This window comes from Myotis davidii, unplaced genomic scaffold (genome assembly GCF_000327345.1).
Source record: "Myotis davidii unplaced genomic scaffold, ASM32734v1 scaffold370, whole genome shotgun sequence".
NCBI classification, from domain to species: Eukaryota; Metazoa; Chordata; class Mammalia; order Chiroptera; family Vespertilionidae; genus Myotis; species Myotis davidii.
In genome coordinates this window covers 8315757-8341265 of record NW_006288615.1, presented here as the reverse complement: position 1 = coordinate 8341265, position 25509 = coordinate 8315757, and the positions used below count along the sequence as shown (strand labels likewise).

At 49.8% G+C, this 25509-nt stretch overlaps 2 protein-coding genes across 3 annotated transcripts in view; one reads left to right on the top strand and one right to left on the bottom strand.

The window, feature by feature from the left end:
* HDLBP (high density lipoprotein binding protein) overlaps positions 1-17133 on the top strand; it is a 74053-nt gene extending 56920 nt beyond the window's left edge. For both annotated transcript variants that reach the window (XM_006760528.2, XM_006760529.2), the window contains exons 13-28: positions 1481-1585; positions 1709-1822; positions 2895-2981; positions 3141-3272; positions 3991-4209; positions 7061-7282; positions 7372-7590; positions 8326-8464; positions 10313-10458; positions 11520-11624; positions 11892-12026; positions 12990-13133; positions 15362-15547; positions 16089-16205; positions 16356-16484; positions 16646-17133. In XM_006760528.2, coding sequence (XP_006760591.1) covers positions 1481-1585; positions 1709-1822; positions 2895-2981; positions 3141-3272; positions 3991-4209; positions 7061-7282; positions 7372-7590; positions 8326-8464; positions 10313-10458; positions 11520-11624; positions 11892-12026; positions 12990-13133; positions 15362-15547; positions 16089-16205; positions 16356-16484; positions 16646-16732 — 2286 coding nt within the window. In that variant the 3' untranslated portion in view covers positions 16733-17133. The remainder of the gene's footprint in view (positions 1-1480; positions 1586-1708; positions 1823-2894; positions 2982-3140; positions 3273-3990; positions 4210-7060; positions 7283-7371; positions 7591-8325; positions 8465-10312; positions 10459-11519; positions 11625-11891; positions 12027-12989; positions 13134-15361; positions 15548-16088; positions 16206-16355; positions 16485-16645) is intronic.
* A 2794-nt stretch (positions 17134-19927) lies between these two features.
* Positions 19928-25509, bottom strand: part of ANO7 (anoctamin 7) — a 26537-nt gene continuing 20955 nt past the window's right edge. Inside the window, exons 22-25 of the mRNA XM_006760681.2 lie at positions 25487-25509; positions 21848-21938; positions 21293-21412; positions 19928-21172 (exon numbers count right to left, since the gene is read on the bottom strand). Coding sequence (XP_006760744.1) covers positions 21056-21172; positions 21293-21412; positions 21848-21938; positions 25487-25509 — 351 coding nt within the window. The 3' untranslated portion in view covers positions 19928-21055. The remainder of the gene's footprint in view (positions 21173-21292; positions 21413-21847; positions 21939-25486) is intronic.

The following is a 25509-nucleotide window of genomic DNA, read 5'->3' as shown; positions in this document are numbered from 1 at the left end:
AGTGCACATCATAGTGATTGGTCAACAGTTTCTTAGGTTTTATGCAACACAATTAGAGTAATCAGTAATTAGCAAACATAGTTCGTTAATAATAACTAGAAACCTGGTGCACGGATTTGTGCACTGGTGGGGTCCCTCAGCCTGGCCTGCTGTGATCCAGCTGAAACCTGCTCCATGACATCCCCCAAGGGGTCCTGGATTGTGAGAGCGCGTAGGATCCCACCAGTGCACGATCTGGGCCAGGGAGTGACTGCAGGAGGGCTCCAGGGCATATACAGCCACGTCTCACCCAGTCCCCATCAGCCGACCCCAACAGCAAGCTAACCTACCTGTCAGAGCGTCTGCCCCCTGGTGGTCAGTGCACATCATAGTGATTGGTCAACAGTTTCTTAGGTTTTTACATATATATATATGTATATGTGTGTGTGTGTGTGTATGTATATATATATATATGTATATATATATACACACACACACACACACACACACATATATTTTATTGATTTCAGAGAGGAAGAGAGAGGGAGAGAGATATATAGAAACATCAATTTAAAGAATAATAATTATGTATAACAAGATATTGTAAAAATTAAGTTATGAAATTTTTATTAAACGTTTCTTACATACCATATTGGCTGGGTCACAAAAATATTGGTTGTGGGCAGCATGTGGTCTGAGGGCTACAAGTTCGACATGCTTGTAGATCTTTTCACTACCCATGCGAAGGGCCCCAAATTGGAGGCCAGCTTTATGTAGTAACTTCGTGGCCTCAGCTGTAGTCCAGGGCATGGCATGGCCTTCTGCCACTCTCTGGCTGTCCCTGAACTTACTCCTCAGCCTGGGAGTGTCCTAGGTTCCCCCCTACACCAGCCAGCTCTTATCCTGACCATCCATGGTCCCTTGCTCTGGCGTCTAGTTACTAGAGTGCTGAACACTCGTTTCTCTGTCACCCCAATGCTCCAGAATCTCCCAGATAAGTAGTGTTTTTCCCTGCTTTCCACCCCTGCTTATATATCTTCTGACATAACAAGCCCTCAGGAGCAGCGGTCGTCAACTGGTTGGCAACTGCTGCTCTCGAGGATAGTGTGGACTGTATAGGTTCAGTGCCCCATGTTGAGTGATTCTTAATGCACATGGGCAGTTATCCCAGCCTCCTGGTGGTGAGGAGGGATCGTTCCCTGCTGTGCAGTGTCAGGCCTCAGTTCTTGTTAAAACACAGCACTGAGTGAATGGCTCTGGTAAATATGGCTCCTGCAGTAGCACTTTTGGTTGGAGGGGTCTGCACTCAGTTCTTTCGTTACACTTTATTCAGGAGAACAGTGTGCACCCAGGGCAGCACACAGTGTGGCAGGTGGAGAGGGCAGGTAGCTAATGGGTGCTGTCTACTGGCCAGTGTGGCTGGCACTACCTCCCTGCTGTGAGGGAGGTTGTTCACCTTGCTTGTAATAAGTGCATTTATTTCTTGTCCATGTATTTTCAGGAAAACGAGCGTACCAAGGATCTAATCATTGAGCAGAGATTTCATCGCACAATCATTGGGCAGAAGGGTGAACGGATTCGTGAAATTCGGGACAAATTCCCAGAGGTAGTTGCCCAGCAGCCTTATTTTGATAATTCTCCAGCAGCGGTCTGATTGGCACTTGGTAGTATTCAGTTTTTTAGCGTTCTCACCAATAATCGAACTTGGTCTCCTGGTGATTTATTCTAGGTTATCATCAACTTCCCAGACCCAGCACAAAAAAGTGATATTGTCCAACTTAGAGGGCCCAAGAATGAAGTGGAAAAGTGTACAAAATACATGCAGAAGATGGTTGCTGATTTGGTAGGAGATGCTTTCCATCCTTTATTGTGTGATGGGGGGGTGGGGGTAGGGGACGTGTGCCATCAGCACACTTGGGCATTAGGTGAGTCTGCCGTCTCAGGGACTTGGGACAGTCATGATGCTACCTTTCAACACCTGAAATTACACTGGCAGAAATTGTCACAGCTTGAGTGTTCCATGGAATTAAAGTGGAGAGCTCCTCTATGTCCCATACCAAGTGACCTTGTTTCCTTCATGGGTCTTCAGACACCTAGGAAACTGTCCCATCCAGTGAGGAGAGAGACTTGTACAAGTAGTGTCATTTATGGATTGTTCTTTCCTCAGACCTAGAAAGGGAGGAGACGGTTGATAGAGAGGCTGCAGGCGTCCCTGTGCTCTCTACAGTCACTTGCGGGCATGCACTTAGCTTGTGACCCCCTGGGAGAGGAGCTGCCTGGGCTCCTTAGCACTGGGCTTGTCCTGCTGCCCAGTAGAGCTGAGTGTTCTGAGCTTAATCCTCTTTTTGTCCATCTCCAGCCTGCTTTCCTCCTGTAGTGGCACCCACTCCCTTTTACCCTAGAGCAGTGATGGCGAACCTTTTGAGCTCGGCATGTCAGCATTTTGAAAAACCCTAACTTAACTCTGGTGCCGTGTCACATACAGAAATTTTTTGATATTTGCAACCATAGTAAAACAAAGACTTATGTTTTTGATATTTATTTTATATATTTAAATGCCATTTAACAAAGAAAAATCAACCAAAAAAATGAGTTCGCATGTCATAGGTTCGCCATCACTGCCCTAGAGGCCCAATTGAGGGCACCGGGGTCGACTTGATTGCTTCTGGATTGTGGAACACACATCTGACAGGTTGTAGGGTCTGTGGCAGTCCACTTTTTATAAAAGGGGGCCCTGCACCTGTCAGCTGTGACAGGCCAGGTGAGTTAGTTGTTGAGTAGTTATCTCACCCATCCTCCTGACAACTTTTGAAGGTCAGAAAGTAAGAGAGACGCAGGACAAAGTCTTCCCTAGCATTCTGTTGTTTAGGGACGCTCTAGCTTGACAGTTAATTTGGCAATCTCTTGTTTTTAAGGTGGAAAATAGTTATTCGATCTCTGTTCCGATCTTCAAGCAGTTTCACAAGAACATCATTGGGAAAGGAGGCGCAAACATTAAAAAGGTGACTGGCTGGCTTGTCCCCGGAATCGTGGCTCTTCTCACCTTGCCCTCCATGGTCCTGTGCCATTCTGGCTTTAAATTTGAAGGAGGGGCCTTACTTCCTAGCTCTGGGCTCTGGGTGTCTCATTGGTAGTTGCTTCTCACTGCGTCTTTTTCATAGATTCGTGAAGAAAGCAATACCAAGATCGACCTTCCAGCAGAAAATAGCAACTCGGAGACCATCATCATCACAGGCAAGCGGGCCAACTGCGAGGCTGCCCGGAGCCGCATCCTGTCCATCCAGAAAGACCTGGTAATGTGAAGCTGACTGTAGGACAGGCTCTGGCCTGGGGACAGGAAGGGACAGGAGGGCCAGAGCCCCTCATAGAGGAGCTTTGGTCTGGGTGGTGATCTCTGGCAGTGCTTACTGATAGTCCTAAGCAGCAGTAGCATTTGACTTGGGTGCTGGGAAATTTTCATGTCCTCAAGGTGTTATATTTTTCCCAGTTTTTGAAAAATGAACATGTAAGAAACAACACATTTAAAGTGTGCAGTTGGATACATTTGCCATATGTATATGTCCATGAAATCCCCTCCACAGTCAGGATAATGCACTTAGAGTCCTTGCTTATATATAGAGTTTAATGGGAAAGGTTGATCCATAACCATCTCAAACTTGTCTTTACTGCTCGAACCAGAGAGGGCCTGAAGGAGCAGCGCTGTTTATGATCTGACATCGCAGCTTCTCTTTTGCACTGTGTGACATATACACGCACACATGCACGCTTTGGGCTCCTTCTGCACCAGGTCTATTGAATACTCGCCACATCGATTATGGCTGACTCTTGCTCTTGCCCTTCTTGCCACACAAAAATGTGGTTCTCGCCCTGACTGGTTTGGCTCAGTGGATAGAGCATTGGCCTGTAGACCCAAGGGTCCCAGGTTCGATTCCAGTTATGGGTGCCAGAAACAAATTAAAAAAAAAAAGAAAAGAAAAAAATGTGGTTCTCTTGTGCCGTGTGTGATTTCAGGCCAACATAGCCGAGGTGGAGGTCTCCATCCCTGCCAAGCTGCACAACTCCCTCATTGGCACGAAGGGTCGCCTGATCCGCTCCATCATGGAGGAGTGCGGCGGGGTCCACATTCACTTCCCTGTGGAAGGCTCGGGAAGCGACACAGTTGTCATCAGGGGCCCTTCCTCGGATGTGGAGAAGGCCAAGAAACAGCTTCTGCACCTGGCAGAGGAGAAGGTGAGTGCCACCCCAGGAGGAGTCACTGTGTGCTACTTGATGGAAGTGTCCTCTCTTCAGGATAGAAAACTCTAAAAACCCTTTCTTTGTGGCAGGTCAGAAAACTTCATGTACCTTTATGTCTCTTTGATCTTGCCATTACTGAAGGGTCTTTCAAGGTCAGATGCCCACGTCTGTAAAGTAGGAAATCTATTGTTACCTTAAAAAGGATTTTTATAGTTAAATCCACCCTTGTTAATGTAGTGTTCACAAACAGTGTTTGTGCAACCACCTCTGTAATAACATGTTTTGCTCATCGGGCCCCCAAATTCTTCATTGAATCGCCTTTGCCCCTTCTTCAAACCTGTCCGCCAATCTGTGTGTGGACACGCTGCTCCATTCCAGGGACACCGCAGGTTTGGGGTGGCTGCCTTGACGGGATACCTGGTGGGTCCAGCAGCATTTTTGCATTTCAGATTGCTGTGGCTGTTACAGACCCTTTCCCTTTCCAAAAGCATTTGGAAAATTTCCAGGGGGGAAATTCCTGCTTGGTTTTTTTATTGGGATTATGTCAAAGTTAAAGATCAAATTCGGGAGAATTCTCAGCATTTCTGAATCTTCCAGTCTAGCACGTCAATTTTTTTTAAGATTTTGACTTTTCATTGGCATTTTGTAGTTCTTCGCATGCAGGTCTTATTCATGTTTTGTTCAATTTTACATCTGTTTTTTGTTTGTTTTTAAAAATATATTTTATTGACTTTTTACAGAGAGGAATGGAGAGAGATAGTTAGAGACATCGATGATGAGAGAAACATCAATCAGCTGCCTCCTGCACATCTCCCACTGGGGATGTGCCCGCAACACAGGTACATGCCCTTGACCGGAATCGAACCCGGGACCTTTCAGTCTGCAGGCCGACGCTCTATCCACTGAGCCAAACCGGTTTCAGCTGTTTTGTTTTTTAATGCTATCATAAATGGTACTCTTGTAATTCATAATGTAGGGCGTAGAAATACATACTTGATTTTGTGTATTGGCCTTTTTTGTGTGTCTGATGTAAAGCTCACTTATTAGTTCTAGTAGCTTTTTGTGCGGATTCTTAGGGGGTTTTTTTGTTTGTTTGTTTGTTTTTTACTAGAGGCCTGGTGCATGGATTCGTGCATCAGTGGGGTCCCTCGGCCTGGCCTGCGGAAATCTGGCTGAAACCAGCTCTCCGACATCCCTCAAGGGGGTCCCAGATTGCAAGAGTGCACAGGCCAGGCCAAGGGACCCCACCAGTGCATGATCCAGGCCGGGAAGGGACCGTGGGAGGGCTCCAGTGTGTGTCCGGCCCGTCTGACCCAGTCCTGATTGGCCAAACCCCAGCAGCAAGCTAACCTACCGGTCGGAGCGTCTGCCCCCTGGTGGTCAGTGTGTGTCATAGTGACTGGTGAAACAGTCGGCCACTTGACATATTAGGCTTTTATATATTTAGATATTTGTTAATCCTCACCCATGGATATTTTTCCATTGATTTTTAGAGCGAGAGGAAGGGAGAGGGAGAGACAGAGAAACATCAATGTAAGAGAGACACATTGATTGGTTGTCTCCTGCACACACCCTGACCAGGGTCAGGGATTCTGCAACCAAGGTATGTGCCTGTGACCAGAATCAAACCTGGGACCCTTCAGTCTGCGGGCTGATGCTCTGTCCACTGAGCCAAACTGACTAGGGTGATTCTTGTGAGTTTTATGTAAAACACATAATCTATGAGTGGACAGTGCGCTTCTGTTATGTACACCTATGTGTCTCATCTTACTGCATTGCTAGGGGCCTCCAATGTGTTGCATAGCAGGAGTTGATTTTTTTTTTTTTAATGTTTAACCAACCTTGTATTCTTGAGGAAGCCCCACTTGGTTTTTTGTGTCATCCTTTATTGTATTGGTGGATTGGGCTTGCCTAAACTTTTAGCTTTTCATTGCTGCTGTTTGCGAGTAATTGTCTAAAGTTAGAGGCTCTCTGTGGTGTTCTGTGGAGTCAGCACTTGGAAGGTGACAAAATATCGGTGTGCTGCTAGCATCCGGCAATCCTGCTTTGCTCTTCCTTGTGTTCCTTCTTCCTGCTTGTGGGCCTGAGTCACCCTAGAGAAGCGTGTCCCTCCCGGTGAATCAATCTGCCAGAGTAGCTGGCGTTGCAGCAAGGTTCCTGTGGTGGGGTCTTTCCTGGGCCCAAATTTTAAAAAAAAAATTGTTTTTATTGACTTTAGAGAGGAAGGGTCAGGGAGAGAGAAAGAGAAACATTGATATGAGAGAGAAAAATCAATCATTTGCCTCCTGCACAGGCCCCAACTGGGGATCAAGCCCACCACCTTTTGGTGTATGGGACAACACTTCAACTGAGTCACACTGGCCAGGACTGAGTCTAGTTTCTTGGTGTCAGATGGTGTCCTGGTTGGCTAGGGTCTCTGAGCTTTAGGTTTGGGCATTGCTGGCTGTGTGCAGGCTCACCCAGGCCGCTGGCGAAGGAATACCTAAACGGAGAGCACTCTGCCTTTGTTGGGAGGAGGGGGGGCTGATAGTTCCGTGCAGGTGTACCCCACACCATGTGGGTCCTGGCAGAGTTTGGTAATAGCTGATAAGTGACAGGCATGGGACTCTGGGTCTGATACTCTGTCTTGGTATCTTCCACTGAGGCTAAGCAAAGTACAAGGGCAGTTGGTCTGCATGGCCATGCATTTCTTTGGGTGAGGTTTGATTAGCCTCATTAAGAGGACGATGGGACAGCGTGAGGTAAGCTCCACCCCACACTCTTGTCCTATCAGGCTTCTTCTTCACCTGCTCCAGGGGCCAGACAGATGGCATTAGGCCAATGTATATGGGGTTGATTTCTGCAGCAAACCAAGAGTTTCACTGTTGACATCCGAGCCAAGCCGGAGTACCACAAGTTCCTCATTGGCAAAGGGGGTGGCAAGATCCGCAAGGTACGTGACACCACCGGAGCCCGCATCATATTCCCAACGGCAGAGGACAAGGACCAGGACCTGATCACCATCATCGGAAAAGAAGATGCTGTCAAGGAGGCCCAAAAGGAGCTGGAGGCCTTGATTCAGAACCTGGTAAGGCCCTGTCTCCCTGGGGCCACCTGAGCATCGGGAATGGGGCCTTCACCATTGGTCCTTTACTTTCTCTTGTCTCCATGCTACAGGATAATGTGGTAGAAGACTACATGCTGGTGGACCCCAAGCACCACCGTCATTTTGTTATTCGAAGAGGCCAAGTCTTGCGGGAAATCGCCGAGGAGTACGGTGGGGTGATGGTTAGCTTCCCACGGTCTGGCACACAGAGTGACAAAGTGACTCTCAAGGGTGCCAAGGAATGTGTGGAGGCAGCCAGAAAGCGCATCCAGGAGATCATCGAAGACCTGGTGAGCACCTAGAAGTTTGTAGGGTGCTAGGCCTGGCAGCCACTCAAAGCTGGGGAGTCGGCTTGCCCCCAACATCCCTCGGGTTGCAGGCCCCCTCCCTCCTCGCCCTTCCTTCAGTGGGTGAAGGCTGCCTGTGAGAAGCAACTTAGCTGTCCATTTTGTGAAAGTACCATGTGTACAGGAACCAGCTGCCTCCCTCCTCCTCTGCTCCAAAGGGAGGAAAGGAGGTTGACAGTGCCAGGGAGTCCACGGAGAGGTCACATAGACATACTGGGCTTTCTAAACCAGCCTGTAGAGAACTGGGCCCTTTCTCCTGGCACCTCCCTGCCATGGCCTTAGAACTGGAGTCACAGCCACAGCATCTTCAGGTCCCTATCACCTGGAACTAACATGGCCAGGTGCTAACATAGCAGGGGCTCCCTGTATGGAGAGAAATCAGATGCTGCTGTATTCAAATGTTGGTTGGGAGCAAGCAGCAGAGTAGTTTGTGTGGCTGAACCATTGATGCTTTCCTCTTTTGGGGAAATGATTCAGAAGGCCTCCTGTGGCCCCTCCCACAACCCTTCTCCCTTCAACCCATTGTAAGATGAGCCCTGGGTTCATCTTGGAAAAGGGGTGTGTCTGCACTCCTGGAAGTGGCTGCAGAAGAAGGTGGTGTAAACAGGAATCAATCATAAGTAGTTAACCTTAACCTTTGCCTTTGTTTTTCTTCTTGCTGTGCCCTCCTCCCCTCAGGAAGCCCAGGTGACCATAGAGTGTGCCATACCCCAGAAATTCCATCGCTCTGTCATGGGCCCCAAAGGTTCCAGAATCCAGCAGATCACTCGGGACTATAATGTTCAAATTAAATTCCCAGACAAAGAGGAGAACCCAGGTGGGTCCCCACGGGGAGTTCTATGCTAGGTGGGAGGTAGGAGTATGAATGGTCCTGGTCTGGGGAGATGTGGGGACATGTTTCCTGGTGAAGCTTCATCCATCTTGGTGCTGGACATGTCAGGGGACCCGGGGCTTTCAGAGGCTCAGGCTCCCTGGTCCCCAGGTGGTGGCCTCGTCAGTTGCTTTAAGGTAACGAGGTGCCCTTCAGATGTCCTAGAGGCTTGCAGCTGATGACAAGGCCAGAGGAGAGAAAGGACCTGCATGCAGCCTCTTATGGAGGGGAAGCCCGTGTTCAGTTCCCCTGCTCCTCACAGGCCCTGTGAGAGCTGTGGTGAGGCTGCACCTGTTGTGCACAGCAGTAGCCTCCCTCCCTGGATTCCTTGTGGGTCCTGTGCCTCGTGAGGCCAGACAGCTACAGAAGGGTTAGCAGCCTCTGACCCATCCAAGGATGTCACTGGGTGACTGGCTGCTCTTCTGGGACGGTCCTTCAGCTCCCAATATCTTGCTTGTCATCTGGTTCTGCTTCTTGTCCCCAGGATGGGATTGGCTAGGAGGTGACCTATAAGCAGGATCTGGCTTTTATCTCAGACCTAACTTTGTAAGTTCTTTGCGCTCCTCCTGTTGTCACAAAAAAGCGTTCTCTCTGTGACTAGTCTCCCTGGACCCACGGGGGGCAAGCTGGGATGAGCTGGGGGCCTGCAGCCTGCTGAGTGCACTGGTGTATTCTGACTTTGCCTGGTGCTGCAGCTTGTCTTGGCCACCGAAGCTCCTCTGCTTCTCTCGGAATATAGGCTAATTTGAGTTGAAAGCTAGTTAGATCATACATGTCACATTTATGTTTCACACTAGAATATCTTTTAAATTTTTATATAATTTCACACTTCAGAAAAATTGCACAGAACAGAACAAAAATCTACTCTTTGTACTCACTATTCAAACCTTCCCTGTCTTTCTCACCCACCCATCTCTTTACACGCACACACTGTGTTTTCAGACCTGCCCCTTTTCCATAATGGCTATTTCCTAAGAGTAAGGATGTTCGTACATCAGTTGCGATAACCCTAGTATGTTCATCAGAATCTGTAGATCTGATTATGTGAGTTATGAATTCATTGTTGACATTCAGATTTTCTGTTTTGAAACGCCCCCCAATTTTAATCCAGGATCATGATGGCTCTAGGCCAGTGATGGCGAACCTTTTGAGCTCAGTGTGTCAGCATTTTGAAAAACCCTAATTTAACTCTGGTGCCGTGTCACATATAGAAAATTTTTGATATTTGCAACCATAGTAAAACAAAGACTTATGTTTTTGATATTTATTTTATATATTTAAATGCCATTTAACAAAGAAAAATCAACCAAAAAAATGAGTTCGCGTGTCACCTCTGACATGCGTGTCATAGGTTCACCATCACTGCTCTAGGCAGTCATGCCTGCTTACTTATTTATATTGTACAGACTACTGGATTCTGTTTCACACCAGGAATATTCTTTTGGTGTTAATTTGGGCACATACATGGTCCCCAGTGTGGCCCACGGGAGCCTCACCAGCTGCTTGTGTGTCCTGTTTCAGGTCGCTTTATTCTTGTGGCTTGCTTTCTTCGTAGCAGAAGAAGCTGGTGCAGCGTCACCTTGTCCCTCCTAAATCTTTCAAGTCCCTCCCACTGACTCCTCCCAGAACCAGGTCTCCTGGGCCATGGGAACATCTGTCCTCCCCTCTCAAACACGGTGGGCACCTCTCACCTCTCCTGCCACCAGTTCCTGTGTCTCGAGTACTCATGTCCATGTTGAAAGTGAGGCAGTATGACTGAGGCCTGTGTGACCTGCTCCTCTGCTCTCTCCCCAGTTCATAGTGCAGAGCCAGCTGTCCAGGAGAATGGTGACGATGCTGGGGAGGGCAGAGAGGCTGACCCTGGCTCTCCAAGGAGGTGTGATATCATCATCATCTCTGGCCGCAAGGAAAAGTGTGAAGCTGCCAAGGAAGCCCTTGAGGTGCGTGTGGCTCCTCCCCCTCCTTGGGGGTGAGTGGTGACCTGAGGGATGCTTCCCTAATGGCAGATTCACTTTATAAAGTCCTAAGTCCGAGCACTGTGGCTTGTACTGCAGACTGTGGCATTTCCTTCCCCAGTCCTGGCAGCAGCATGGGGCCAGCCTCGGCCTGCAAGCCTGGGGGCTGCAGAGAGCACAGTTGGAGGGTCTCAGTGTCCCTCTCTGTGAAGTAGGGATGTTTGGACTTGTGAGGATGAGTCGAGTGTTTTTTTATTGTTGTTTAAATGAATTGTACTGTTACAGATGGTTGTCTTTCTATTTTTATTGATTTCAAAGAGGAAGGGAGAGGGAGAAAGAGATAGAAACATCAGTGATGAGAGAGAATCATCGATTGGCTGCCTTCTGCATGCCTCCCACTGGGGAACTGAGCCCGCAACCCGGGCATGTTCCCTTGACTGGAATCGAACCTGGGACCTTTCGGTCTGCAGGCCTACGCTCTATGCAGTGAGCCACACCGGCTAGGGCGAGGATGAATCAGTTTTGCAGTGAGTACTTACTGAGTGCCACCTACATGTTGGGTGCTGTTCTAAATGCTGCACAATGTACAAAGCCTCTGCATTGAGCCGAGAGACAGGTGAGAAACAGCTCTCCCATGTCTAGGGGTTGGTGCCATTGGAGGCGGTTGGGACTAGGGTGGTCATAGTCCATTCTTTACCTCTGTGAGGCTGGGGGTCGGGGCAGCCTCCATGTCTAAGGGCTCTCCCCTGCCCCTATAGGTCTCAAGTCCTGTTTTTCCTGGATTTTTGTTCTATTGTTTTGCGTCACTAATGGGCCTTCTATATTTAAGAGCAGAGGCTTGGGGCCAGGGTCTGAAAGCTGCTCTGCCAGCATTAATACTGGACCTTCTCCCATGTTTTCTCTGGGGTTAGCAGTGGCCTACTCAGTCCAGGGGGAACAGTAAGGAAAGTTCCGACATGCACTGTACTTCTCTCCATGAAGTCCTGTTGCTGAGCCCACAGAGTCACTGCTCACTGCTCTGGGCCTAACAACCCTCTTCCCTGTAGGCTCTGGTTCCTGTCACCATTGAAGTGGAAGTGCCCTTTGACCTTCACCGGTACATCATCGGACAGAAGGGAAGCGGGATCCGCAAGATGATGGATGAGTTTGAGGTAAGCAGTTTGCAGGTCCTATCCCTGGCTACCAGGTTTAGGAAGTGAGCTGTCACACACCCAACCCAGGGGAGGTGCCCTCCTCCTGCTCTTGGTTATCACGCTTCACACTACCCAACCTCCTTGTCCCCAGCTTGTGGGTGTATCTCCTGGCCAAATGTGACAGGTTGATCATGGCTTCCAAGCTCACCGTCAGAGGAGCCAGATAGACACATCCCCATCCTGAGGGACCCCCACGTACATCAGGTCTGTTCCCGTGTTCACCAGGTGAATATTCACGTCCCGGCACCTGAGCTGCAGTCTGATGTCATCGCCATCACAGGCCTCGCTGCAAATCTGGACCGGGCCAAGGCTGGGCTCCTGGAGCGTGTGCGGGAGCTGCAGGCAGAGCAGGAGGACCGGGTGAGCAGCAGGTGGGGCCGTGGATGTTTCTTCTCTAAGTGTGGTCACACTTGAGGATCACCAGGGGCTTCTAAGAGACCCAGCACCCCGGCTACACTTCAACCAGTTAAATCAGGAGGCTGGAGGCAGACCCAGTCAACATCCAGAGGTCTTGTTAAGTGGGGAGTCTTTATCAGAACAGTGTTGCTTGCTTATTAGCAAGTTCTTCCCAAGTACATCGGGAGACGTGTTGGTGCCTTCAACTTTATAGGGAAGTTGAGGTTGAGAGGCCCTCTGAGAGCTTTTGAGAGCTGTTGCTGGAGAGACCCCAGGATATGCTGAAGCCCAGAGTGGGTGCGGTGTCCCTGCTATTGATGAGGGGTGACAGCCCGCCCACCCGTGGTGGAGCCGGGGGTTCACAAGAGTGACGCACAGTGGGCGGGTCCTGGGCACTGTTAGTAGTGTTGCAGGTTAAGCAGGGTACCAACTCTTCACTGAGGTGCATGACTGAGCTCAGACATCCTGCAGTGTCAGTGTGGCACAGTTGTCTTGGGCACAGCACTGACTTTGCAGGGTGTCTGTCCTCTGACCAGGTTTCTGGGCACACACATTGGGGCTATGTCCCCTTACCACTTTGGTTCCCTCCTTTCTTTTTAGCCTTTTTAATGCTTGTTCCTCAGATCCCTGCTCCATATCTTCGAACACACAGTTCCACCTGTTATCATCCAGGCCTCTCCGGTCCTTTTCTGAAGGCCCAGTGGACCTGGTTGTGCAGGTCAAGGCTCTGGTTTTCATTACTAGCTGATGATGGAATGTGGCACAGACTCATGGAAAAGCTGTGGCTTGTTCTTGTTGCTGTGGTAACAGAGAACACTTTCCAAGTGTAGGATGGAGTAGAGGCATGTGGATACATGTGATAGTGAAGTGAAGCTCAAGGCTCAAGTGTTCCACCCTTTGCCTCATTCTCACTTGTTTTATCCACAGGCTTTAAGGAGTTTTAAGCTAAGCGTCACTGTCGACCCTAAATACCATCCCAAAATCATTGGGAGAAAGGGGGCAGTGATTACCCAAATCCGCTTGGAGCATGACGTGAACATCCAATTTCCTGATAAGGATGATGGGAACCAGGTAAGAGACATCTCGGGTCAGATAGCAAGTTGGAGTACTTTGGGGGCAGATGGACTCTCGTTGACATTTGTTCTGACTGGGAACAGTGACCAGGCAAACAGGAGGAGCTCAGCTGGGAGGTGAGAGAGCAGGATCCAGAGTGGCAGGTCTTTGAGGACTGAGTTTGGCTCCGGATTTGGGCCCCATCTTGGCATGTGCCAGTTGGGTGAGGTTTCCCTGTCATGGATGTGTTGCCATGTGGACTTGGGCATTTTTCCTGTGCCTATCTGGGGGCTCTGGCAGGGTCCTCGCACAGTTGTCCTCACAGGTAGAGCCCTGCAGAACTGCACACCCTCTGCCCTCTGCACTGCATTGGGCCCACCCCATCCCATATCCCTGCCTGTCTTATATCTCTTGGCCCTTCCTGGCTCTCGGGGAGGTGGGGAGCCCAGTCTCTCCTTGGGTCTCCTGCAGTATTTGCTGCACAGCAGAGCACCCAGAAATGGTTCCCTGGAACCTTCTGGCCAGAAAATCCCAACAAGCCTCTGCAGACTGGCCTGGTCCCACCATACTATGCCTTTCCAACCTGTGTCTGAGCGTCACTGCGGGCCTCCTGCCTGCTTCTCTCCCCAGCCTTCCCTTCCAGGGTCTTTGTCATTCAGAAAGTGAGTCAGGCCTGTAGGTGCTGACCTCGCATCCCTTTTCCTCTGTGCTCCCTGAACTGATCCTGCCCCAGGTACAGCCTTTCACTGCCTTTTCTTCTGTTGATCTCTGTTTCTAAGGATTATGTTTACATTGCTGTTCTTTTTTTATTTTTTATTTGATGTTTTAATTATCTTGATCTTGAGAATTTAGCTCTCTCCAACCCCTCACCTTTATTTCCCACAAATTTCCCATATAATTATTGGTTTTGTAAAGTCATTATTTAGTGTTTAGACTATTAACATCCCATGAACCAAGTAGGGTCAGTCAGCTACATCTTTCATACAAAGCTTTTTCCTGTGAGAATTATGCCAACTGTGTTCTGCCCTGCGTGATGCCTCACTGGGGAGTGGGGGTTTCTGGGCATTGCTGGGTGGGGACTGGATAGGGTCGTCTCCTGTCCTACATCTGCTTCACCTAGACTCCTGGGGTTTCTCTGTCTCTCTCCCAGATGGGTCTTTTAAGTTCCTGTTCCTCTATTCCATTTCCAGGTTATTCTTTGTTTTACTTTGTTTTGATCCTCACTGGAGGATATTTTTCCAATTGATTTTAGTGAGAGTGGAGGGGAGGGAGAGGGGAGAGAGAGAAACATTGATATTAGCCACATCAATTGGTTGCCTCCCACACACACCCCAATCAGGACAGGGAACTTGCAATCCAGGTATGTGCCTTTGACCAGAATTGAACCCGTGACCCTTAAGTTCTCAGGCCAACACTCTAATCACTGAGCCATGCTGGCCAGGGCTCCTGATGTTTATTCTGATTCTCTGGTTCTCTTACACTATGTTCTGTTCTTTTTTTTTTGGCGTGTATAATACTCTTTTCTGTCCTTAACACATTGCGCACCAGTAGTTTTATTGCTGGCTTTACCCAGTGGCCAGATAAGTTTCTAGTGAACGAGTACAAAATAGGTTTTACAAACTCTCATACTTAGCTTGTAAGAACATGTAATAAATAACTTAAAAATGCAGTGCGTATTTAATTTTAAGGCGTGCCTTTAACATTTATGTAAAACACTGTGTAATATGCAAACATGAGAATGCTCGTGATCCACCCGCAGTGTGTTAAGAATGTGGTCTGAGGCTATTATTTTGTTTTCCCATTTCTTTCTCTGTGCCTTGAATTACCCATTTGCTCTGCTCACTCTTTACCAATCTCGTGTGCTCATCCAGACATTTGTATGATCAGAGGTATGGGGTACTGGCTACACCGTCTGGCACCTTCTTTCAGGTCAGGTCGGTCGTCTTCACTGAGACCCCTCCAGATGAGAGGCCCAGGGGGACCTCCCCAGACTCTCACCTGCTAGTGTCCTGCCGTGACTTTGTGGGCAGGTGCTCTTTCTTTTCCTGTGGGTTACTGGGAGGGGCAGGAGCTAAATAAATGGATATTGTTTCTTTTCCCCTTCTTTCTCTTCTGAGTGGATCGGGCTTTCCCCTTGAACTGAAGCCTGCCTCCTTCAATCCAGCTAACACTCTCCAGTCCCTGTGTGCCCTCCCAGCCAGGAATCCTGGGACATGTCCTCTTCTGATGGGATTCTCCTTTCTCAGCCGCAGGACCAAATCACCATCACAGGGTATGAAAAGAACACAGAAGCTGCCCGGGATGCCATACTGAAAATTGTGGGTGAACTTGAACAGATGGTTTCTGAGGACGTCCCATTAGACCACCGTGTCCACGCCCGCATCATTGGTGCCCGTGGCAAAGCCATTCGCAAAATCATGGATGAATTCAAGGTGTGTCTTCAGCCCCACCGTGAAGAGTGTATGTTAGTTCTGGAAGCCCCATGGGTGAGATCGGCATACTCCCTGCTGTCAGAGCTTTCTTCCATGGGCTGGTGAGGGACACCAGGGCCTCAGTTTTCCTGCCGAAACTGCTGAGCACACTCACGGGCCAGCAGAGGTCTGAAAGGGCGGACATCCAAGGCTCAGGTGCTCATCGCTAAGGCGGTGAGGTCAAGTGGGGTTACAGCTGTATAGTTGATGCCGTTGGTCAGTGCCCTATGCTAGCTCCAAAGGTTTGGCTGCCTGCCACCCCAGCCAATCCCTAGGAGGTATACACATCTTGGAGTTGGGGCATCTACACCAGCTGCTTCTGCAGTGCACTGGCCTCACATGTGAAGATGAGGGACCATGAACCAGGTTCTTAGGTTTCATGAACCCAAAGGGAAAACACTAGAAATGGACTGTTCCAGCCATTCCTAATGGCCACTGTTTAGTCCAAAATCCTCTAATGGGCACTTGGAGCCACCTCAGCTGCTATGTGTGCTCCTTCCAGGTGGACATTCGCTTCCCGCAGAGCGGGGCCCCGGACCCCAACTGCGTCACCGTGACGGGGCTCCCAGAGAACGTGGAGGAGGCCATCGACCACATCCTCAACTTGGAGGAAGAATATGTGAGTTCTAGGGTCACATGAGGCCACATGCAGGTGTTTTCAGATGCCTGCCAGGTGCAGGCGAGCCCCAGCGCCTCAGAGCAGGGTGAGCACAGTGGTGGATGCTCACGGGGAATCACTACTGCCAGCTGATCCCACCTGTGCCCACAGCTGGCCGACGTGGTGGACAGCGAGGTCCTGCAGGTGTACATGAAGCCCCCAGCCCACGAGGAGTCCAAGGCACCTTCCAAGGGCTTTGTGGTTCGGGACGCTCCCTGGACTGCCAACAGCAGTGAGAAGGTCAGACAGTGCTCATCCTGGGTGCCCTCCCTGTGCCCGGGAAGTGGGGATGCCTGCCCCACTTACCCGCCAGTGGGTGGGCCCAGGGTCAGGGTGGGTCCATTTTGGAGCTTCCTGAGTGAAACTTGCTTAGTAAAGCTGTGCCCTCTCTGTCCCCACAGGCTCCAGATATGAGCAGCTCTGAAGAATTTCCCAGCTTTGGGGCTCAGGTGGCCCCCAAGACCCTCCCTTGGGGCCCCAAACGATAATGATCAGAAAACAAACCTCTCCAGCCTGCTGACCCAAACCCCACCACGCAATGGTTTGTTTCAATCTGACTCAGCAGCTGGACCCTCCATAAATTGTTGACGCTTCCCCCTCCCCGAGGTCTCACAGTGAAGCCGGGCGCCTGGCGCTGTGTGCAGCTGGTCCTCAGGCCTGGCCAGCGCCCGGCACGTGCTCAGGATCTGCCCTTGACACCGGCTGTGGGCCGGCTTTCCACGGTTCAAACACTAATAGAGGCAATTGGACATTTCACGACAAGCTTCCCGGTCCACCGGCATGTCAATAAGGCCCTGGCCCCACTAAGATTGCTGCACAGCTGGGGCTGAGCCCACTTCCTGTGTCGTGACCTCAGGAAATAAATTTCCTTGACTTTAGAAAAGCCAAACGTTTGCCCTCTTCCTTTCCCAGCTCTCTCTCTCTCCCTCTGCCTGTAGTCCAGCCCTCTGTAGACTGCAGTCCGCTTCCTTCCCACTGCCAAAGCCCGCACATCCCAGTCCACAGGGAGGGAAGAAGGCCCATTGTGCACACTGGAGCACCTGGGCCCAGAGAGGGGACCAGGTTCCAAGTGTGTGCTCCTGCACCACAGGCACCGGAGGACCCGCATCTGGTGGGCAAGGCCTGTAAGTGAGGCTGCATCTACCACCTGGGTTTGGTGTGAGACCCACAGGGATGGGGAGAGAGGTGGCCCGCAGAGGAGACTCACTTCCCCTCCCGGCTGACCTGTCACACCGACTTCAGCTTTCCTGCCCCTCCCCAAATGCCGAGTCCAGTCTCCTTTCTACCTCAGAGCCAGTGTGGTAGTGATCTCATGGTGAGGGTGGTGCCGCCCCAGGTGCTCAGCCTCCTGATTGCAACGGCACTGGTCACGAGTGCCTGAGTCCACTGACTGTCACAGCTCTGGGTCGCACCCTCACTTGCAAGTGGCCAGTGGGAAAGTCCAGAGTGGAGAGTGCGTACACCATCCTACAGGCTGCCCTCGGACACATGGATTCCGTGTGCTGACCCTGGGAGCTGGCCTTCAGAGGCAGCTTCCTGGTCCTGGGGTGGAGAGAGGCTGTCACTCAACCTGGGCTGGAGGACCAGGTCCTGCTAAGGGAATCTGCTTTTCTCAGGGTGGTGGGGCAGGGTGCCCTGCCCCAGCCAGCATGGTGATGTGCTCTGGAGAGGAAAGGTGGCCAAGGCGGTGTTGTGAGAGCCACAGGCCCTTGGTTTCCAGGTTGTCTGGTCTCCCATCCCCACCTCTACCCCTGTAGAGGTGACTGAGCCCCTCTCAAGTTTTCCATCCAAATAATGGAGTTCCTAGAGAAGCCAACTAGTACCCCTTGCCCAGCCCTTCCCTGGGGAAGGTCACTTCTTCCCTGACCACCCTCTCCATGAAGTTTTCTATTCGGTGATTGCTCAGCTTGGCAGTCTTTAGACTGAAATTTCTGAATAGACCAGAATTGCTGAACACAAGTCTGGTATCAATTGTCTCTGAGTTCCCATTAGCTCAAGCAGCCTCAAATGTGCCCATGTGTAGAAGTGATGAATTGGGGTAGGAAAACATTTGCTCCAGCTGAATAGGTTGGGTGACCCCAAATTAGGTGGAGTCAATTGAAAAAGGAAGTGAGAAGGGAAGTTGCTGTTTTGCCTTTCTCCAGGACCATCCCCTACCTCCCTGGTCCCTGGAGTTCCTTCTATCTGCATGAGTTTTGGAGCCTTTCCTATTGGCCAGTGTACTGCCCTCCCCTCCGACCCCTCCCTGCCCTCTGGCATCTGCCTGAACCTCATGTTTCTGTGATATCTAACCCCCTCCCCGCAAAGGTGGATTTTTAATTGCCCCAACAGGTGTTTGCACATCTGCACTTATTCCTAAATGTAAGTGCAGCCCCCTCTCCTACACTGTGCGGGTTCTCACTGTGTGGCTGTTAGTCAGGCTCATGAGGTGACTGTGCCTGGGGCTCTCCTGCTGCCTCTGGTGCTGCTGCAGGAGCCCTGGGCAAGGGTGGGGCATGAGTGTCCATTTCCTCTTGTTGACTGTCTTCCATATCATGTGTGTCCACAGTTAAAATCCATCCCTTGGCCTTAACTTTGGAGTTTGGAGATTATATGCAAACATGTGTAAAGGCTCATGAATATGGATGACACTGGAATTTTATAAATTCTAAAATAAAACCCAAAACCAGATGCAGTGTGCCGAGGCTCGTTTTATCACACCACATGTGTTCTCAGTCCATGGCACTCGAGTGGTCACAGACATCCATAAACAGTTATCTTTGGTGCGATTCTCCCAGCTGGCATCTGTAGTTCTCAGCACCACATTAACTGACTGCCCTGCAGGGGCCATGGTGGGAGGCCAGCAGTGGTCACAGCTGTTTGGCTGCCTGTCCCTGGGCTCCTGACCTTGCCTCACCTGCTGTGAAGCAGTACCTTGCTACTTCACTCAGCTCAGGATTCTGCCTGAATGATCTCTCTCAGCAAACTGAGGTGTCCCCAGGACTGGCTCCCAGCCTCCAGGCAGATACAGAGGAACCACCTGTCATATGAGGGAGGACTGAGGCGTCAAGGGTCAGAGCTACAGGGAGTGCACATGGCAGCAGGATGGGCCCGTGATGCACCACCCCTGAAGGTCGGGGCCAGACTCTGGGTTCCACTGCATTAGAGTCCAAGGTGGTGGCCACTCTGGGTGGGAAGGGGTTAGGTGGGAGGGTCCATGCCAGGCACTAGGCTGATGATAGGCTGTCTAGATTGACATGCTGACTACAATTGTGTGTGTTCACTTCAAGAAAACCTGAGTTAAGGCTCAAGTATTTTCTTATGTTCAATAGATTTACTCTAAAATTACAAAGTTTGAGAAAGCAATAAAGCAACCACTGGAAGGAAGTACTTGTGGATGTTGTGAGGACACTGCATGATGGAACCATTTGGCCTCACCACTGGGCGGCTCTGCTGCTCCAAGGACCATCCCTTTTCTCAAAGTGGATGAATGAGTGATGCCCAGAAGCAGTGCCAATGGCACCTTTGCTCACCTCATTCGGAAACGCTGCCTGCAGTGCACACAGTGCTGCCTGAGGCCAGAGCGGTGGGTTTCTAATGGCACCACATTGGCAAGAATGCTGTGCAGAGAGGTATCGATGGGTCCTTCTGGAGGAAGTTTGACAGCGCGTCTAGGAGTGTGCCCCGAGGAAGCCAGTGGTGCGCACAGTACTTCGGGAGGTTTATTCCAGCATGAATTACAAGGTACAGGTGGAGAAAACCCACACACCCAGCAGGGAGTGCACAGCCAAGGGCAAGCACCCCGTGGTGGAGTCACGCATGGGCACAGCGGTTAACTGAGTTAATGGAAGGAGGCTGTGGAAGGGGGTTCACAAGCTGGTCAGTGGACAAGGTCCAACTGGATGTACTAAGGTGCTCCCAACTTTGGAGATGATCATGTGTAAACATACGGGAAACTCCAGTGTTCACAGGTCAGGGAATAAAATTGAGTCTTCTTCCAAACCTTCCTCAGCCTCAGGCTATAGTCTGGGAGGGAGCTGGGCAGTACAGCTTTTTAGCCTGAGAGGTCACTCATAGTGGCTGGGAGTGAAAGGGGGCACCAGGTTCAAGAAATGGTGACAGACTCAGGAGCCCTTGGCTAGGAATGGGGAGCGGAGAAAGTGGGTGAGGGATTGAGCTGACTCCAGGTTGTGACCTGGAACATAGAGTGCTGGGGGGCAGGCAGGACTCTGTGTAACCAGGTGGGCCTAGAGAGGGGTCATTCCATCATTCCAAGGACAGCAGGATCAAAACACCAGAGGACGCAGGACCCAGAGTCCACTGGCTAGATTGGCAGATGATTCATGTGAGGGCTGATGGGCAAGTAAGAAGTGAGCAGGGAGGGTGGGGGGGGCGTGGGTGCAGGGACCCAGGATGGCACGAAGTGGAGGGTTGAGGCCTGGAAGGGCCACAGCTCTGAGTAAAGATGTAGGGGAGTAGGCAGTGTGCCCAGAGGCGGGTGGGGGTGACAGGAGCAAGTCTCAGGGTGGAGCCATTCTGCCCCTGGGGGAGTGTGAGGAGAGGATACTGGCTCATGGGGCTGGGAGGGAGATGGTGGAGGCATGCCCCAGCCCACCAGGTTCCCCTGCTAGAGTCGCCTGGCTTTGGGTACTCTAAAGGGGTGGCCAGTGGGGGCTGCAACCAGGACCTGGGAGGCAGGGGGCAGGAGCAGGGGCCCAAGGCAGCTGAGGAGAAGGAGAGGAGGAGGCCTCTCATCTCCAGGGCCTGAGGACTCTGCACTCCAGGTGGGTCTGACTCCAGGCCCCTCAGCCCCCAACATGATCCCTGCGACCTTAGAGGGAAGGGATTGGCGAGGACCGGCTGGCTTCTGGTCGCCTAGGCTGTGGGCCCAGACTCTCCTCTGAGGCTGAGGGCTGGTCGTCCTTGGCTCCATTCGTCCCCAAGAGAGCCTGTGTCCAGGAGGGTGGCCGAGGAGAGTGTGATTAAATGCACCCCGGCCTGCTTGGCAGCAAGTACCTGGTTGGGGCCACTCCACAGTGGGCGCACGAGGGCTGTGGGTGGGGGCTCACCTCGTTCTCAGCCAGCGCCTGCTTGGCCAGGTAGTATTCCCGCTTCACCTTGATCTGCACAGACTCAGGGATGTCAGGTACCAGGAGGTCGAGGATCCGGCCGATGGAGAACACCACATGCTGGGAGAGGGGACAGGACCAGCCATGGACACCCTACCTACCCAATGTGGCCTTCATGGGCCCAGGTGTGGACACCTGCTTCCCAGGTGTGGGTGAACTGAAAAGCAGCAGTGTCATGGCCCCAGAGACCACCCCCTGCTTCTGTGGCCCCATGTAGCTTCCCTGGGACACTACATGGTGCCCAGAGCATCCTGATGTCCGCACAGCCCTGTGACAGGCTAGGCAGGGATTGCTCCCTTCTCCAGATGGAGAAATGATGCAGAGAGGAACTGTGATTCGACCACAGTGACAGAGCGGTAAGACCAGGGCTCAATTCCTTTGGACACACCAACCCCAAAACCACATGGTGAGATTAGGCAAAGCATGAGGGTGGGGGAATCATGCTAAGGCCAAGAAGAGGAAGCCAACAGAGGGCCTGGGAGGTGCCCCAGCTACCTCAAACACAATGACAAAGGCCAGACGGATAGCCAGAAGGTTCCAGTAAGTCCCGGAATAATGCCCATCGTCTTCCCTGAATGCCCGATACCTGCAGGAAATATGGGACTCGGTGTGGGGATCGTGGCAGATGACTTCTTGGCATCTCCACCTTCGGCCTCCCTGATGCTAAAATTCTGGGCCTCTGACAGCACTTTTAGCTCTTACTGTTATGGTCCCAAAGGGGAGGATGAGCTGGGTTATCCCATTCCCCCACTAGGCTAACCTGGGCCCACTACTGTTAATACCCCAAATAGATGTGATTAACAAATGACAAACTGTTTCTGTGTGTTTTTAATAGTAAAATTAAAACTGTAGAACAATAAGATGGACTGATGGGTGCTCAATAGGTTGTGGTAAAGCACATGAAGATCCTTGTCACACACAAGGAAATGAGACAAAAATAAATTCCTTCAGGATTTGTTAGAAAAGTGTATAGTTAAGATTGTATGCTAAAAAATAAGGGTAGTCCCTAAAATAATAAAAATATACAGCATCAGTTCCACATGAGTGTAAAGAGAAAAAATACAGAACACTAATTCATCAGGAAGTAGAAGAGGAATAAAAAGGAAAAAGAATAATGGAGAAAGACCAGCTGGTGTTGCTCAGTGGTTGAGCACTGACCCATACACCAAGAGATTTCTGGTTTGATTCCTGCTCAGGGCATATGCCCAGGTTGCAGGCTCAGTCCCCAGCAGGGAACATGCAGGAGACAGCTTATCGATGATGTTTCTCATCTCTCATTGAGGTTTCTATCTCTGTTTCCTTCTCCTTTCCTCTCTCTCTAAAATCAATGAAAACATATTTTAAATAAAACAATAAAGAAAAAAAAGAATAAATGGAGAAAGTATCCACTAAAAAGAGATGACAAATATGAACTTGTATGCAGCTAAGAACCTCAAAATACATAAAGCAAAACCTGGCAGAACTACCTGAAAAGACTGAAAAGCTTTAATTCACCTCTATTAGAATCTGATAGAATAAGCAGGGAAAAGGGGGAGATGAAAATCCGAACAATAGCCGAAGCCGGTTTGGCTCAGTGGATAGAGCGTCGGCCTGCGGACTGGGGGGTCCCGGGTTCGGTTCCGGTCAGGGGCATGTGCCTGGGTTGCGGGCACGTCCCCGGTGGGAGATGTGCAGGAGGCGGCTGATCGATTTTTCTAGCTCTCTGTCTCTCTCTCCCTTCCTCTCTGTATAAAATCAATAAAATATATTTAAAAAAAAAAAAAAAGAAAATCCGAACAATAAAATTAAGAAGTCGGGCCTACTAGTATATAAAGAAACTTGCTCCAAAATTAACAGTGAAAAAAATATGTTTTCAAGTTCACTTGAAATATATGCAAAACCCATTGTGATCAGATCATGAAGAAGCCTCAACAATGTGAGAGATTTACATATCAACTCTTTAGGCTCTCTGCCCTCCAAGTAAATCAGAATCAATTACATATGTATATAATACGTACACATATATATACATATATATATTATAAATTTCAGAGAGGAAGGGAGAGAGAGAAAAAAACATCAATGATGAGAGAGAATCATTGATTGGCTGCCTACTGTATGCCCCACACCGGGAATCAAGCATGTGCCCTGACCAGGATTCAAACCATGACCTCTTGGTTCATAGGTCAATGTTCAACCACTGAGCCACACTGGTTGGGTAATGACCTTTGTTTTTGAGTAGCAAACAGATTTTGTATGGGTGGATCTAAAAGGTATTATGCTAAGTGAAATAACTTAGGCAGAGAAAGACAAATACCATATGATTTTACTTATTTATGGAATCTAAAGAACAAAACAGCAAAATGGAAACAGACTCTAATTCAGAGAACAAACTGTTGGTTGCCGAAGGAGAGGAGGGTGGGAGGATGGGTAAAACAGATGACGGGGATTAAGAGGTACAAACTTCCAGCTATAAAATAAATAAGTCACAGGAATTTATTGTACATGCACTGTAGGGAATATAGCCAATAATATTGTAATAATATTATTGTTACACTTGATAGCTAGATTTATCATGGTGTATAAAAATACTAACCTGAAACTAACATAATATTGTATGTCAAGTATAATTCAATTTTAAAAAAAGGCTGGCCCTGGCCAGTTTGGCTCAGTGGATAGAGTGTCTGCCTGCGGACTGAAGGGTCCAAGGTTCGATTTCAGTCAGGGGCACATACTTGGGTTGTGGGTTCAATCCCCAGTAGGGGGCGTGCAGGAAGCAGCCAATTGATTCTCTCTCATCACTGATGTTTCAATCTCTCTCTCCCTCTCCCTTCCTCTCTGAAATAATTTTTTTTTTTTTTTAAAAAAGGCTGCTTGAGAACTTACTCTCCCAAATAACTCATGGATAAATAAGAAAATCACAATGGAAGTTATGAAATATTTAGAACTGAAGGAGAGCAGGTATGTTATCAGCCCTAATGGAAAGTGACTTGTAAGGGATATATATATATATATATTCAAGTAAATTTATAGACATTAATTTGTTTATTAAAATCCAAGAAATACTAAAAATGAATGAGCTAAGGTTTCAACTCCAGAAAATTGACTTTTACGAGAAAGGAAAAGACACAAATTATATCTGTAAAGAAAATGCAGCCATAACTACAAAAACAAAAGAAAATCTAGGAGAATATTATGAGTAAATTTGTGTTACTTTAAAAAAAAAAATTTAAATCCTCATCCAAGGATAATTTTTCCATTGATTTCAGGCAAGAGTGAAAGGGGGGAGTGGAGGGAGGTGGGAAGAGAGAGAGAGAAACATCAATGGGAGAGTGACACATCGTTTGGTTGCTCTACCCACCCCCCCACACACGTGAGCAAGCACACTGGGGAACCTGCAACCTTGCCCTTGACCGGGATTTGAACCCTTGACCCTTAGGTCGACAGGCCAATGCTCTACTGAGCCAATGTGGCCAGGGCTGTGTCACTTTTAAAGCTTAGCTGAGTTTTCTGTAAAAACGAAACAAAACTACCAAAATTGACTGAAAATGACCTAGAAAAAAAGGGAACTATAGTCCTAGCTGGTTTGGCTCAGTGGTAGAGGAGTGGCCTGCAGACTGAAGGGTCCTAGGATCTATTCTGGTCAAGGGCACATGCCCAGGTTGGGGGCTCAACCCCCAGTGAGGAGGGGGGGGGCGTGCAGGAGGCAGCTGATCAATCTGATCAATGATTCCCTCTCATCATTCTCATCATTGATGTTTCTGTATCTCTCTTCCTTCCTCTCTGAAATTATATATATATTAAGGGAACTATAAGTTGACCCTTGAACAACACGAACTTCAACTATGAGGGTCATATGCTCAGATTTTCCAAAAATTCAACCCGGGGTTGTTGGAGTGTCAGCTGTAACCGCCCCCGTCCCCGCCCCCCACCCGCCGAATCCCCCTACCCGGGGGATGAGGAGGATGGGCAATCACAGACCCCGCCCCGTGCCCCCGGAGTCCTACAGCCGGTGGCTTAAGGCAGAAAGCGCAGGGCTCGGGGCCCACGCCTCTCTGATCGCCCCGTTCTCAGGACTGGTCTCCTATCCTGGGGAACTCCCCTTCCAGCCAGTCCACAGCCCTGTCCTGCCCGCCCCTCACCTGGCGACCTCACCTGCACGTGCGGTTGTGCGCGGC